The 15,783-nt window shown below is 37.4% G+C and overlaps 1 protein-coding gene and 1 long non-coding RNA gene across 3 annotated transcripts in view; one reads left to right on the plus strand and one right to left on the minus strand.

Moving 5' to 3' along the window:
* LOC108273742 (uncharacterized) overlaps nucleotides 1–15,783 on the minus strand; it is a 33,159-nt gene that overhangs the window by 8,810 nt on the left and 8,566 nt on the right. Inside the window, exon 3 of one of the 2 annotated variants that reach the window (XR_001814363.2) lies at nucleotides 6,811–7,266. The exons of the other annotated variant lie outside the window; for it this stretch is intronic. This is a non-coding gene — a long non-coding RNA (uncharacterized LOC108273742). Of the gene's footprint in view, nucleotides 1–6,810; nucleotides 7,267–15,783 lie in introns of those variants that run through there. 2 annotated transcript variants of the gene reach the window in all.
* Nucleotides 3,449–14,462, plus strand: ttll6 (tubulin tyrosine ligase-like family, member 6). Its single transcript, XM_053685051.1, has 16 exons — nucleotides 3,449–3,527; nucleotides 6,238–6,399; nucleotides 7,149–7,303; nucleotides 7,502–7,540; nucleotides 7,678–7,796; nucleotides 7,882–8,012; nucleotides 8,125–8,281; nucleotides 8,408–8,551; nucleotides 8,762–8,847; nucleotides 8,962–9,187; nucleotides 9,348–9,526; nucleotides 10,912–11,100; nucleotides 11,247–11,403; nucleotides 11,754–12,008; nucleotides 13,676–13,958; nucleotides 14,104–14,462. Exons 3-16 carry the CDS (start codon nucleotides 7,150–7,152, stop codon nucleotides 14,340–14,342), a joined length of 2,358 nt encoding a protein of 785 aa, XP_053541026.1. The 5' UTR covers nucleotides 3,449–3,527; nucleotides 6,238–6,399; nucleotide 7,149; the 3' UTR covers nucleotides 14,343–14,462.

Below are 15,783 nucleotides of genomic sequence, written 5' to 3' on the forward strand. Positions count from 1 at the left end.
CAATACATGTATTATTTAAGTGTCAATGTATCTGCGGTGTTACTAGTCGGATTTTAGCCATCATTTCTGGGTAGCAGCTCAGAACACCACATTGGCCACATTGCACTTTGTATTTACCAACCATTAAGCAAATCTCTGAAAAGACAACAAACAGAATAAATTCATTACAAAACTACTACTCAGGAATTCTTAAGTTGGTCATTTTCTCCTAGACAAGCAAAATACGTACAGAATGGTGATGTATGACTATTTTGTCTCCCAGCATCACCTGGGTATCCCAATATATTCATTAAGCCATCCTATTTTTTCCACTACAGTATTCTGAAGCCCTGTATCTTTTTTCTTGTGCATTTATACAATACAATCAATATGAAGGAATTCCTGAATTTGTCATTCTTGAAAAATTCTGTGAAAATTTTCATAAGCTTTGTTACTGACCAACTTTGTTGTTACCTTTGCCCAAATACGAAGTTGCATATTTAAATCTCTTTTGTTACTCATCACCTTGTTGAAAAGCAAAATGTTCACAATGCAAAAGAGAACTGCACAAATCAAGTAATGGATATAAAAATTCGCATAATTCATTTAAAAAAAAAAAATACAACAGGAGTTTGCACAAAAAAAAGATGTTAGCCTAAATGTTGTCTTAAAATAAAACGTCACGCTAAAGCCAACAATGTTTATGCCAGTGCTCATTCTTTTCGGATAAATACCTCCTTAGGAGCCATAATTTTTATTTTTATAGTACTGACTGTGTGAGGTTTTCTTTCTTGTTAGCTACATTAGCCTCAAAGCTCCAGTGCAAATGTAAACAAGCAAATCTGTGACACTAAATATGATCTTGTTTGGCTCACTATATTTGGTTTAGTATTAAAATAATTATTGACAGAATTATTCCTTTAAAAGTACCCCCAAATATGGCTCCATCGGAGATTGTTATCTTAAACATGGGGGTCTGGAACTTCCACAGTGTCTCTCTCAATCAAGCACACGCAGTGTTTCCTCAAGAATAGGTTTCAGCATCAGTGTAACACTTACCTTCGGTTCGAGGGAAATAAGGAAACGGGATCCAGGCTTGGGATAGCTCAACGTGGCTCTTTGTTATTTTCTTTTTGTTTTCGAGAGCTTTTCAGCGCTGGGGTACCTTCAAACGTTTCACTCTCAGACACTCAGCACATCGCTTCTCAACCATTCAGTGAAACACAGAATATTCGTTTATTAATCCCACACAGGTGACCCCATTCAACTATCAGCTCGCTCCGTCTCCTGGACCCCCCCTCCTATTCTCCGCTAAACCACGCCCCCGCTGCCACAGTTTCTCACAGTTTCTCTGGAAACGGAAAGTACTATTCGTTTCAATTCAGTTTTATTTGTAAAGCGATTTTAACAGTGGACATTGTCACAAAGCAGCTTGTACCATTATAAATAGTTTTCTTCTATAACTGTGTACTTCACGGTCAAAAACTGTAATTGTCTAACCAGGAAATTCATTATAGTGTTCACATCAAGTCTATTTTGTTGAAGTTATCAGCTGTTCACTGATGGAGATTTGCGTGCAAAAATGCGCATGGCAATTGTTAGGCAGTCCTGAAGCTGTAGCAATTATAGTTACTACACTGTTAATATGTACATATTTAATTTACATTCAATGTTAGCAAAATATATTAAGAATATTGTGTAAACTGACATTTGATCCACTAGGTGGCGAACTAACCTAAGTTTGGCCTGATTTACATGTTGCGTGGCTTTTTCTGGGCTCGTATGTCTATTAATGCCAATATATGAAATTTCTGCAGCTGTTAGAGCTAGCTAGAAGCCAATATAGTGTGATGAATAAGCCATAGTATTATAAATGTACAAGTGAATATCACATCTTTGGTATATCTGGGAAAGAATATCAAATTAAATAATGTAAACATAAGTTCTTTATTAGTAATGTTTATTTAATAAATTCTTTATTCTAATATTTTGAGATACTGGATTTTTTATTTTTTTTATTTATTACTTTTTATTTCAATGAACTGTAAGCCATAATCATCAAGAGCAAAATAAACAAAAAAAGGCTTGAAATATTGAACTTTATGTGTAATGAAGCTAGAATATATGAAAATTCCACTTTTTAAATTAAATTACGGGGGAAAAAACTTTTCCACAATATTACAATTTTTTGAGATGCACCTGTAGTCTTTTATATTGTCAGCACTGTTAGCACTAACATTTTCATGACTGAAGCACATTCAAAGTTATTTTTAGGCCTTTGACAGATAGCAAACATTTCTTGTTGATTAATTCACATTTTTGATTAAACCTGATGAATTACACAATAATCATGCTCACAGGTGGCCAGATTACTGTAGATTGAAAGACCTCTCTCTCTCTCTCTGTGTGTGTGTGTGTGTTTGTGTGTGTTTGTGTGTGTGTGTGTGTGTGTGTGTGTGTGTGTGTGTAAAAATAAATAGTAAGACAAAGTTGTGACTTATTAGTTCAGAAGACTCAATTAACCAATATGCAATATGAAATAAATAGACCTTTATTGTGTCCTTACAGTCACAAATGCTTAAACTGGTTAATGTTTACAGTAGGAATAAATGACAGTGATCCGTTTGGGAGCAAAAAGAATCGGTTCTTATTGGTGAACTGACTCGAATGATCTGACTCAATTAATCGGAATTCTCATCATTAGTGCGTCAACTGGAAATATAAGATATGTTCAAAAAACGTCCATCCATCCATCTATCTTCTATACCGCTTATCCTTCTTCAGGGTCACGGGGGAACCTGGAGCCTAACCCAGGGAGCATCGGGCACAAGGCAGGGTACACCCTGGACAGGGTGCCAGACCATCGCAGGGCACAATCACATACACATTCACACACCCATTCATACACTACGGACATTTTGGACATGCAAATCAGTCTACCATGCATGTCTTTGGACTGGGGGAGAAAACCGGAGTACCCGGAGGAAACCCGCGCAGCACGGGGAGAACATGCAAACTCCACACACAGGGCCACGGTGGGAATCGAAGCTCCCATGCAAAAAACGTTCAAAAAACGTTTGTATTACAATGTTTGAGATGACAGTGTTGATTTTATATATATATATATATATATATATATATATATATATATATATATATATATATATATATATATATATATATAATTTTTATTTATCTATTTCTTTTTTAAAAATCAGCATGCGAATTTTTAGAGCGCGGAAAGTGATTGAACAGCTCTGTGCGCGCCTGACCTAACACACTCGGACTCGGAAACACTGAGAAATAATGAGAAATATTTATGATTCGTCTTTCTTACGCGACTCTTTGTTAATGAAGGTGTGTATTTTGTCAACAGTGATCTTTAATAAATTTGTTATTACGTTAATTTGTGTTACTTAACTCTTGGCTCATCTGTTTACAAGTCGTTGTGCTGTTGCTATAGCAACAGTGAATACACCACTAAGCGTGGGTGATCACGCTAATGCTGGGAGGTTTTTTGTTATTACATCGCCGGGAATGTGATACAGGTAGGTTGGTTATGTGTGTTGTCACGTAGCAGGCTACTTTAACATCTTTTTTCTTTCTGCTTGTGAGTATTGTACAATGGTTTATGAAGTAACTTTACAGCAAGACGTTATGAACGTCTTAAAGATTTGGCAAGAATATGTAGGCCTAATAGACTGTTGATTCGCCACGTTGTCTCAGTTAGTTATTTGTTGAAATGGACCTTAACGTAAAAAATACTTTTTGGACAAACTACTTTAGTCTTAGACACCAGCTGTTTGCCCATTTGTTTTTGTACCCAAATTTCATTTACTGTTTAAATCTCAGTTCAATATTTTAACCGGCTTTTAAAAGTAAAACGCTGTTTGTTCCAGCACAGATAAGCATAAAAATAAATACATAATAATTTTTACATTTTAATTTAATTTTAAAAATAACAATAATTATTTGGACAAATATAAGGGATTCTCCCTCTTTCCTACTTTGTCTCATATATATATATATATATATATATATATATATATATATATATATATATATATATATATATATATATATATATATATATATATATATATATGTATTTACACACACACACACAGTTTGGAGACACTTGACTGAAATTTTTCTCATGATCTTAAAAATCTTAAATCTTAAAAAAGGTTTTTGATTAAATGTTTGAAATCGGTGTTGTAGACAACAATATAATTGTGCCAACATATATATTTTTTTCATTAGAAAACTAACATTTTATTTACCAAAAAATTAAAAAAAATTTAAATGCATGACTCGGAGCAAACTATTCTGAAAAGCAGCCAGTAAGTGTCCAGCATAGGTCCTTTAATACTGTTTAAAGAGCATCTCAGGGTGATTAGTCAAGAACTTGAAATATATTTCTTGAAATTCTAGGCAAAAAGGTTGTCTATTTTGAAGATGCTAAAATACTTAATTATTTTGATTTACTTTGGATTTTTATCACAACATGTGACAACAATGAAGAAATGACACTTTGCTACAATGTAAAGTAGTGAGTGTAAAGCTTGTGTAACAGTGTAAATTTGCTGTCCCTTCAAAATAACTCAACACACAGCCATTAATGTCTAAACTGCTGGCAACAAAAGTGAGTACACCCCTAAGTGAAAATGTCCAAATTGGGCCCAAAGTGTCAATATTTTGTGTGTCCACCATTATTTTCCAGCACTGCCTTAACCCTCTTGGGCCTGGAGTTCACCAGAGCTTCACAAGTTGCCACTGTAGTCCTCTTCCACTCCTCCATGATGACATCACAGAGCTGGTGGATGTTAGAGACCTTGTGCTCCTCCACTTTCCGTTTGAGGATGCCACACAGATGCTCAAAAGGATTTAGGTCTGGAGACATGCTTGGCCAGTTCATCACCTTCGCCCTCAGCTTCTTTAACAAGGCAGTGGTCATCTTGGAGGTGTGTTTGGGGTCGTTATCATGCTGGAATACTGCATACTGATCATGTTCTGCTTCAGTATGTCACAGTACAAGTTGCCATTCATGGTTATCTCAATGAACTCTAGCTCCCCAGTGTCGGCAGCACTCATGCAGCCCCAGACCATGACACTCCCACCACCATGCTTGAATGTAGGCAAGACACACTTGTCTTTGTACTCCTCACCTGGTTGCCGCCACACACGCTTGACACCGTGTGAACCAAATAAGTTTATCTTGGTCTCATCAGACCACAGGACATGGTTCCAGTAATCCATGTCATTAGTCTGCTTGTCTTCAGCAAACTGTTTGCGGGCTTTCTTGTGCATCATCTTTAGAAGAGGCTTCCTTCTGGGACGACAGCCATGCAGACCAATTTGATGCAGTGTGCGGCGTATGCTCTGAGCATTGACAGGCTGACCCCCCACCCCTTCAACCTCTGTAGCAATGCTGGCAGCACTCATACGTCTATTTCCCAAACACAACCTCTGGATATGACACTGAGCACGTGCATTCAACTTCTTTGGTCGACCATGGCGAGGCCTGTTCTGAGTGGAACCTGTCCTGTAAAACCGCTGTATGGTCTTGGCCACCGTGCTGCAGCTCAGTGTCAGGGTCTTGGCAATCTTCTTATAGCCTAGGCCATCTTTATGTAGAGCAACAATTCTTTTTTTCAGATCCTCAGACAGTTCTTTGCCATGAGGTGCCATGTTGAACTTCCAGTGACCAGTATGAGGGAGTATGAGAGCGATGACACCAAATTTAACACACCTGCTCCCCATTCACACCTGAGACCTTGTAACACTAACAAGTCACATGACCCCGAGGAGGGAAAATGGCTAATTGGGCCCAATTTGGACATTTTCACTTAGGGGTGTACTCACTTCTGTTGCCAGCGGTTTAGACATTAATGGCTGTGTGTTGAGTTATTTTGAGGGGACAGCAAATTTACACTGTTGTACAAGCTGTACACTCACTACTTTACATTGTAGCAAAGTGTAATTTCTTCAGTGTTGTCACATGAAAAGATATAATAAAATATTTACAAAAATGTGAGGGGTGTACTCACTTTTGTGAGATACTGTATGTATATATATATATATATATATATATATATATATATATATATATATATATATATATATATATATATATATATATATATATATATATTCTGTGTTTGTTCTTTATTATGTCTCTCTTGTTACCTGATCATGAGGATTTTGGTATGAGTGTTAACCTTTCACAAACCAAATTAAGTTGTTTATTTTTATCAGGGACTGTGTGCCAGCTCTGAGACATACATGTGGCCCAGTATATATCTCCCCAGGAGTGTAAATAGCAACATGAGCTGATAAACAAGAACAATTGAGTTGTACAGAGAAGTAATTTGCTACCTGCTAGAAAGACCTCTTTCTCCCTGTTCTCAAGCTCCACGGGTAAGTGTGTAATGTTTGATCGATTTAAAATTCAGTGTTAGCTTTGGTTATAGACTGTGCAAGGAACTGTGCACCATGTGAATTCTTCTATTCATCTAAGTATGATAGGCTTATTGTTAAATAGTTGTAATGTATGTTACCTGTGTTTGTGGCTTTTCCTTCTGTAATAGATGTGGTAATGTATCAGAGAGCTAGGTATAGAAGCAGGTTATACAGGTTTTAAAATGAACCAGAATATTCAGTGGTAATATTATCCCTGTGTTAGGTCAGATACGCTAAGAGCCAAGGTCAGGGTTATCCAGATCACTGGATCGAAATACAGTTACCTAGCACCCAGGCCTCCCACAGCTTGGTGGGATGTCCCTCGACAACCTCTTGTAACTGTAGTCAACTCTGGCCAAGATGTCTGTGCCTGTTCATGTGCCCCATATTTCTTTCTTTTTTTTTGTGAATAACATTTTTATTGGTTTAACATAAATGATAACAATCAATTGTGACAGCAACACAATATATTTTCCTCTGTTCAAGATCACGCTTGTATGACTGCCACTTGTGAAAAAAAGGAAAGAGTAACATATGCTCCTATTTACACTACACAAGTCAAACTAATAAGACTGATGACTGATTTTTAGGGTTAGGATGTAACATCTAACAGGGTATTTTAATTTCTCAGTCAGAGATAAGACATCATAACATTCTTAACACTTATTTTATTGAACACTTTTTCTGTGTTGCTTTTGGCCTCTAAGCATGGACTCTCCTGTAGAGGGTCCAGAGCCCCAAGACTCTTTTCAATACAAGCCCAATGCAGAGGAGGAGGGAGAGGGCTGGGGCAGTGATGGTCATGTTGAAATCTGTACCTCAAACCTTACAGGAAACAAGAAGAAGAAGAAAAGAAAGAAGAGGTTAGCTGTTTACATTACAGTAGGCTATTGTTTAAGTTGCTGTGTTACAGTGTTACCGGTATAACCATGAGCAGCAGAACAATAATAAGAATGGAAAACCACTGCATATCACTGTCAATGCAATATACAGTAGCTCTTTTACTATGTTCTGAGCAATGCACAGGTCTGTCCCTTTGCCTGCCTCCTTTCTTTCAGATGATTGTGGATCAATCTCACTAACTGTAAATATGAGAGTGGTAAGTTTCACTACCAGATGTAGGATCTAAATGTATGATTATACATGTTGTTTTCAGAATTTGCTAAGTCTTAGATCATAGCTGCTTACAATGATACCATGACAACTTAAGCTACTGCTTTCTCTCGTTACTGTAAGTGCGTCGTGCTGCCCGCAAATATGGTCTGCGAGAGGCTGGGGAAGGAGAAGACTGGACCTTATTTTGGACTGATTTTTCAGTCTCTTTGGATAGAGTCATGGAAATGAAGCGATATCAGGTATTTACACTTAATCTTTGTCCACTCACTGTCTTATTCATTTTACTTTACTTTACTTTACTTTACGTTTGATTCCATTGTGCAGAAAATCAACCATTTTCCTGGAATGAATGAGATATGTAGGAAAGACCTCCTTGCAAGAAACCTGAACCGTATGCTGAAGCTCTTTCCAAAAGACTATAGCATCTTTCCCCGCACTTGGTGCCTTCCTGCAGAGTAAGTGTTCTGCGTGCAGTAACGCTATATCCATAATGACAGTGGACCTAATGCCGGCGTATTCTTATTAGCAAATAACTTTGTCTTTATCTTTTTTACTTATATGGTTCAGTAACAGTGATTTTCAAGCCTACACAAGAGCCAAAAAGCATAAAACCTATATTTGCAAACCAGAGTCAGGTTGCCAAGGTCGTGGTATCTTTCTCAGCAAGTCCAGTAAAGACATACTACCAGGTGAACACATGATTTGCCAGGTGTATATATCTAAGGTAAGACACCCATGGCTATTCAAGGCCAAAATATAGTTTTTTTGCATTTGTAATTCTGCGGATATACATTTGAATCAAACTGTCATTTTCTGATTTTTTTTTAACTAATTATATTTCTTTCCATAGCCATTTATAATAGATGGATTCAAGTTTGACTTGCGCATTTATGTGTTGGTGACTAGCTGTGATCCCTTCCGCATCTTTGTGTACAATGAGGGATTGGCTCGTTTCTGCACCAACCAGTACAGTGAGCCCACCAATAGTTCTATGGTGAGAGGCAGCAGATATCTCAAACCCAATAGAATTGTATAATGTTTGCAAAAATATGATAATATTGAACATGGAAATCCTATTAGCAGTTCTTTTTGCACTGTAATAAAAATAAACTATTCACTAATATCAAGCATCAAATATGCCATAATGTTCTATTTGCATTGCTTAAGAAAGTTTCTCTCTGTCACTCCACCCTTTTCCTTGAAGGATGATGTTTGCATGCACCTGACCAACTATGCCATCAACAAGCACAGTGAGAATTTTGTTCATGATGATGACAGGGGAAGCAAACGGTAGTATTTTTTTCGTAAATAAAAAGAGACTTTTACATGTACTTAAAATTGTAATATTTCTTAGTCCTGAAATATATCTCTTTTTTGTTGATAAAAATAATAATTATCTCATAGGAAGCTTTCAGCCTTCAACAAGTATCTGGAGTCCATGAGTTATGACCCACAGAAGGTATGGGCAGATATTGATGATGTGATCATTAAGACCCTCATCTCAGCTCATCCAATGCTCAAACACAACTACCACACCTGCTTCCCCAACCATACAACGGGCAATGCCTGCTTTGAGATCCTGGGCTTTGATGTCTTGCTGGACCACCGGCTGAAGCCCTGGCTATTGGAGGTGGACTTTCTATTGAAAGACTTAATTGATATAATAAGTATGAATAATTTGTTCTGGCTCTCGCCATAGCGCTACATTCTCCAGGTCTGTGTTTTTTTTTGTTTGTATCCTTATGTGCATATATGCATTAGTATTTTGACTTTCCCCTACCTGTGTGTAGGTCAATCATTCTCCTAGCTTCACCACAGACTCTCTTTTGGACCATGAGGTGAAGGACAACTTGCTGTATGACACTCTGGTGCTAATTAACCTGGGGGCTTGTGATCGCAAAAAGATCACAGAAGAGGAGAAGCGTAGGGTGAAAGAACGACTACAACAGAAACGCTCCAGAGAGTCCAGGTACTTCAGTGTCATTTTGACACACAGCTACTGTGACAGTAAACATTGACAGCAATGCAGTTGACATATTCACATTCCAAAATTATAGTATCATTAAGAATTGAAAGTCACATTATGACTTTATGTGTCTGTGTTCTTCACTTAGTATGCTGTAACTAGCAAATGGAACTAAAGCATCACAACTATATATACACTCACTGAGCACATTATTGTGAACACTTCCACACCTACTAGTGGTATTATCTAATCAGCCAATTGTGTGGCAGCAGTGTAATACATAAAATCATGCAGATACAGACAGCAGCTTCGGGAGTCCGGAAAAGAGTCTGGAAAGATGTGATCTCAGTTATTTTGACTGTGGCATGATTGTTAGTGTCAGACAGGATGCTTTGTGCATTTCTGTAACTGTTGATCTCCTGAGATTTTCACACACAATAGTCTCTAGCGTTTACACATAATGGTGCAGTAAAGAAAAAGCATCCAGTAAGCAGCAGTTCTGTGGAGGGAAATGCTTTGTTGATGAGTGAGGTAGATGGAGAATGGCCAGAATAGTTTGAGCTGATAGAAAGGCTACAGTAACTCAGATAACCACTATTGTACAATTGGGGTGAGCAGAAAAGCAAAATGCAAAATGCACAACACATCAAACCTTGAGGCGGATGGGCTACAACAGCAGAAGTGAAAAACATTGGGTTTGACTTCTGGCAGCCAAGAACAGAAAGCTAAGGCTGCAGTGGGCACAGGTTCACCAAAACTGGACAGTTGAACACTCGATTTCTGTTGAGATACACAGATGTAGGGTCAGATTTTGCCAACAACCTTAATCCATGGACCCAACCTGACCCAACCTGTGTCAACAGTCCAGGTTGGTGGAGGTGGTATAATGATGTGGGGAATGTTTTCTTGGCACACTTTGGGCCTGTTAATACTAGTAAATCTTCACATGAATGCTGCAGGCTATGTTAGTATTGTTACTGACCATCTGCATTCCTTCATGGCCACAATTTACCATCTTCTAATGGTTACTTCCAGCATGATAATGCACCATGTCACAAAGCAAAAGTCATCTCAAACTGGTTTCATGAACATGAGTACACTGTTCTTCAGTGGTCTTCCGAGTCACTGGATCTGAATCCAGTAGAACACCTTTGGGATGTGGGAGAACGAGAGATTTGCAGCATGAAAGTGCACCTGAAAAATCTGCAGGAATTGCATGATGCAATTATGTCAACATGGACCAGAATCTCAAAGGAATGTTTCCAACATCTTGTGGAATCCATGCAATGACAAATTGAGGCTGTTCAGAGTTCAAAAAGTGCTCTGTGAGTGTATTTCTCTTATATTTACTTAGTCTCTGTGTAGCTACTAGTATGTTTTGTGATCAGGAATGAGGAATTTCGGCAGGCCCAGGCTGCCAGTATGGAGCAGATGCAGAGATATGAAGCCAATCACCTTGGGGGATTCCGTCTAATCTACCCCACAGAGGGAGGAGAGAAATATGAGAAATATTTTAAACACAGCAGCTCTCTGTTCCAGGAGACTGCAGCCTCTAAAGCAAGGGAGGAGTGTTCTAGGTCAGTGTTAATGCATTTACATTTCTTCACAAAATAAATGAAGCCTTTTTAGGAAGAGTAAAATATGAAATGTCAGTGTTGACTTACTGTGTGTGTGCGTGTGTGTGTGTGCGTGTGTGTGTGTGTATGTGCGCATGTACATCTAGGCAACAGTTGCAGGATCTGCGTCTGAAGCAGGAGCAGAAAGAACGAAAGTATAAAGGAAATCACAAAGATCTGCAAGGAGAATCTGCAGGAGAAAGAGCCAAACCATGCAAAGAGCAAACTCACCACAAACACTCCAAACTAAGCTCGGAACAAGAAGTGAGCCATCTTTTATCATGCTATTCTGTTTGCTTATCTGTATAAACTATTTTAATTAGTACATTGTAGGTACTTTTTTTTTATTTAAGTTTGATGATTAGAATAATTCAAGGCATTTCCCAAGTGTTACATTGATCGGCCACTAGAGGGGGTGCAAAATGTTGTGATAGATGAGCATGTCTCATTGAAGAGCAAAAGCAATGAATAAAATGAATGAATTAGTGTTTGTTATTTGAATGTTATTTTCATTGTTTCAAATAATTAAAATGTATATTTCATATGAGATAAAGTTTTAAAACTTTCAAGTTTAACCATAGTTGCTATCCTGTCAATTCTTGGATTTTGTATAGCCACAGGCCATGCCCCCTATTCCAACTTCAGCGGGAAGGACATCCTTGTCTTTGGATTTGACAAAAGAAGAGGAAGTGGAGGAGGCAGAAAGAGTTAATGCACTCCTTCAACGAAAAAAGTTGCTTTGGGACTTGGGTGTGGTTGATCAGGTTTATCAGTTGTTAAACAGTGCCCAGTCACAGCCTGATCCCACCAAGCACCCACCTGAACAAGTGAATGTGTCTTTACACAGCACACATGACAGTATCAACAAGGTATGAGAACAACAGAAAGGTATAATCCTGAATATCAATGGAAGTATTCTAGACAGAAAAATGCCTGGACCCAGGTAGAAAACTGTACTTGGCACTAAAAAAATCATAAAAATTATACGTTTTAGATTATTATATTAGGGGCCAAGTACCGCAGGTGCCAAGGCACCTATTGTGTCCATTTGTTGTCTTTGTTATTGTTCTTCTTCTTCCGCTTTTGAGTCTATGGCAGCCCATAGAACTACTTGCGGGAAAGTTATGAAATTTGGCACACAGATAGAGGATAGTTGCAGCATTAAGCATAGTAATTTGGGGTCTATATCTGAAATCCTTTAGTGCCACTAACTGCTAAAATTACGACTTATGTTTATGCTAATAACTTTTGAACCATAAGGCCTAGAAACTAATTTTTGCCCCTGATTCCTTGGCTCAAGAGGATTTGCATGCATAATGACATTATTTTCTGTCATAAAGATTTCTGAACTCGACCTAGACGGTTTGTCCGATTTTCACCAAAATTGGCTCAGATCATCTTGAGAACATGGTGGCAAAAAGTTATTAAAAGATTTTTGAAAGACCAAACCATTCTTGATTGGTTTACAAGACTCGGTATGTGTCTTGGTATGATGTCCTGAAGGTATTCAAAAAGTTTCGGGACAGTGCCACCTTGCGGTCATAAGATAGAATTTTTAAAACTGCTAATAACATTTGCTTGTTGTCATGATATTGACAAAACAATTGATATTGACTTAGATTCCTTGGGTCATGTTGAGAACAGGGATACCAATTATGGTCAGCCAAACTTGAAATTTGAAAGCCTACTTTTTCTGAGCTCCTCCTAGAACAATGTTCTGATTTTCACCAAAATTAGCTAAGAACATTGTGAGACCATGCTGGCAAAAAGTTATTAATACATTTTTGATAAACCAAACCATTTTCGATTAACACACAAACAAATTCAACAGCGAGCACTCCAAATGGACATGAATCCCCTTAACGCTTTAGCATAGTCAGACCAAACGTAATATATGTCATTGGCATCATCACTTGAGGGTAGCTGCACGTTTGGTGAAACACCACCTTGTGGTCAAAAATTATAATGCAATTTCAAAAAATAATAATATCTCTTGGTGACTTTTGTCAGTTGTCATGAGATTGATCATGATCGATCCCTTGCATCATGCTAAGATCAGTGATAACAATTATGAACTTGACTGTCCATGATTTTGAAACCTACTTCTTTGAACTCCTCTAAGACTGGTTGTCTGATTTTTACGAATTCACCTTGATTCGCCTAAAGGTTCTCAAATGGTGGGAAAACAAATTTGACTTTGAGCACACCAAAATGGATGTGAGGCTATATCTCCATAACACTTTAACATATTCAGACCAAACTTAGTATATGTCATAGTCACCATGACTTGAAGGTACCTGCACAGAACAGCACCACCTAGTGCTCACAAGCTGTGAAAAAAGCATATTTTTGCTTATAACTTCCAAGCCGTTTCTCATAAAATCACCATGTTTTCCCAATTTACTATTGTACCAATTACTATTATTATTGCTGTTGCTGATACTAGTAATAGTAGTAGTATGTATATTTTTGCTGTAGCTAAGAAAACATTATGTGACATAATGTGACACTGTTGTGCTTTCATCTATTTATCCAGTTGGGTACTCTGACAGAGCTTTGGAGGCATAAACTACCATGTACTGTTAGACAGGGTAGAGTTCCTCCAGGAGACAAGCCATGCCTGCAGTATTTGCACTCTAACCTCATGCAGCATTGCACACCACTGAATTTACGTGATTGGAGGCCTTCACGGCCCATACTGAGCGAGCCAACCAGCTTCCAACATATTGACCTGGAAACAACGACAGCATCAAATGTTGAGCAGCAAGCACTTCCAGATCACAGGAAGGCTGCTAGTGCACATTGGGTACCTTGGACAAGTAAGCAAATTTAAACTGATAGCACCCTGCTTCTGGGCTCCTTTAGGTCTGTTAGCATGCATTTTGAATGTTTTGCCCATACAATTTAAATTGAAATGTAACTTTACCCTTATATGTAAAGATTTAATTTTACTCTCTCTGCCAGTTAATAGCCCTCTTGTCAGACAGGGCAGTATTAGATCATGCCTTCTGGAATCAAGGAACCGGGCTTCAATAATGACTATGCAACAGCTGGCTTCGAGGCGACTGTGTTGTGATCCCATGTCCTCTGACCGTAAAGCCTTGCAGAATCTGTTCATTGTCTCCACTTCAGCTCCTCTGCTCCCACGTCCAGGTCACTCTTACACTCTCCACAAAGGCCACTGCAAAAACTCTCAACAATGACACAGCAACTGATGTGGGATACCCTCTTGCTCATCGACCCAGTCTAGGGTTCTCTCTGTGCAGTATTTTAATTCCCAGTCAGTATGTATATGAAATACAAATAAATTTTAGTGCACCTGAGAGCCTGGAATTTTCTTTGTTCAGGTATTGTGTACTTGTTTTTGGAGTATAAGATGGCCTGGTTATAAGTGACATATTTATTTTTTTATGAATATTTTTGTTTAAAATATTATATTTTATATTACATTATATTTTAATAGAATATAAATCAATTATAGGTGAGCCATCATATGTTCTCAACCAGAAAGCAAAGAAAATATTTAAAAACAGTTATTTGCTTGCAATATTTTCTGAGTTGAATTGTGGGCAACTAATTTTCTGTTGTGTTTATCTATATTTTTGTTTTGTTATAAAAGTACAAGTTACCTAACAAAAGTCTTAGTAGTGACACTCGGTGTAATCAAATAACATTAAGGTTCTTCCGAGCGATGCCATCTGGTTGCCATTAATGGATCTTTTGCCATATTTGTTGGTGGCACTAACAAAATCTCACTCTAAATTTCACCAATATGTGATAGGATCTTTTTGTTAGAAAGTGATAATTCAGTTTATTGTGGCAGCAGCAGCAGCAACAACAACAGCAAAAACTTAAAAATATGGTCCAAAATCTTCTTTAGGGAACTAAAAATTTGGAATTGCAGTTAAGAAAATGACACAAAATAAAAGACAATCAGTTAAAAAAACAAAAAAAACAAACAAACCTCAATTAGTGAAATATATGAATGTAATATCCTACGTTATAAAACCTAAAACATGACACAGCACATTTCAGGTATTCTGATACAACTCTATAAAATCTCTTACAATAAAGAAAAGATGTATTTTGGTGACACAACATCATGGTGATATAAGCTTATTGGATATTTTTTTTCCCCAAATAAACAAAACAAAGTTGTTGTTTTTTTTTTTTTAATGTTATTTTTTTTTTTATAACTGTACTGCTTTGTCGAATCTCACTTAATATTAAAAGTCTCCGGTTTCTTTCTATTATCTAAAAATATCTATTACTATTCAGTAGCCTAGATTGTGGTTTATTTGAATTAATTGTAGTTTAAGAAGCCAAAGTAAGAATTAAAGCACCACTGACATTAGAAGACGTAGATGAAATAAAATTTTCCAAAAAAATTAGGCAGATATGGGATTTTTAGACCTAGTACCTAAATTTCGCAGAATAACAGATGCAGCGGAATATAGCTGATCATTTCAACCGTCATATAATAAGTAGACTTGAAAATTTTAGAAAGCGATAATCTGTGTTGGATGAAAGTTTTGGATTAATGACAGAAAATATTGGAGAAGTCGAAAAAGATTCCCCAGGTTACCAGAGTTTAGTTTATCTTTTGTTTGTGAGTTGTGATATAGTCCTTTTTTATGCACCCGT

The sequence above is a fragment of the Ictalurus punctatus genome, chromosome 13 (assembly GCF_001660625.3).
Source record: "Ictalurus punctatus breed USDA103 chromosome 13, Coco_2.0, whole genome shotgun sequence".
In the NCBI taxonomy this organism is placed as follows: Eukaryota; Metazoa; Chordata; class Actinopteri; order Siluriformes; family Ictaluridae; genus Ictalurus; species Ictalurus punctatus.

Bases quoted from the DNA above. Each gene is read 5' to 3' on its own strand.
- ttll6 (XM_053685051.1), top strand. From the start codon at position 7,150: ATGGACTCTCCTGTAGAGGGTCCAGAGCCCCAAGACTCTTTTCAATAC. The intron at 7,541-7,677 runs GTAAGTTTCACT...CGTTACTGTAAG, and splicing joins TAACTGTAAATATGAGAGTG to TGCGTCGTGCTGCCCGCAAA. The intron at 11,404-11,753 runs GTGAGCCATCTT...GATTTTGTATAG, and splicing joins AACTAAGCTCGGAACAAGAA to CCACAGGCCATGCCCCCTAT.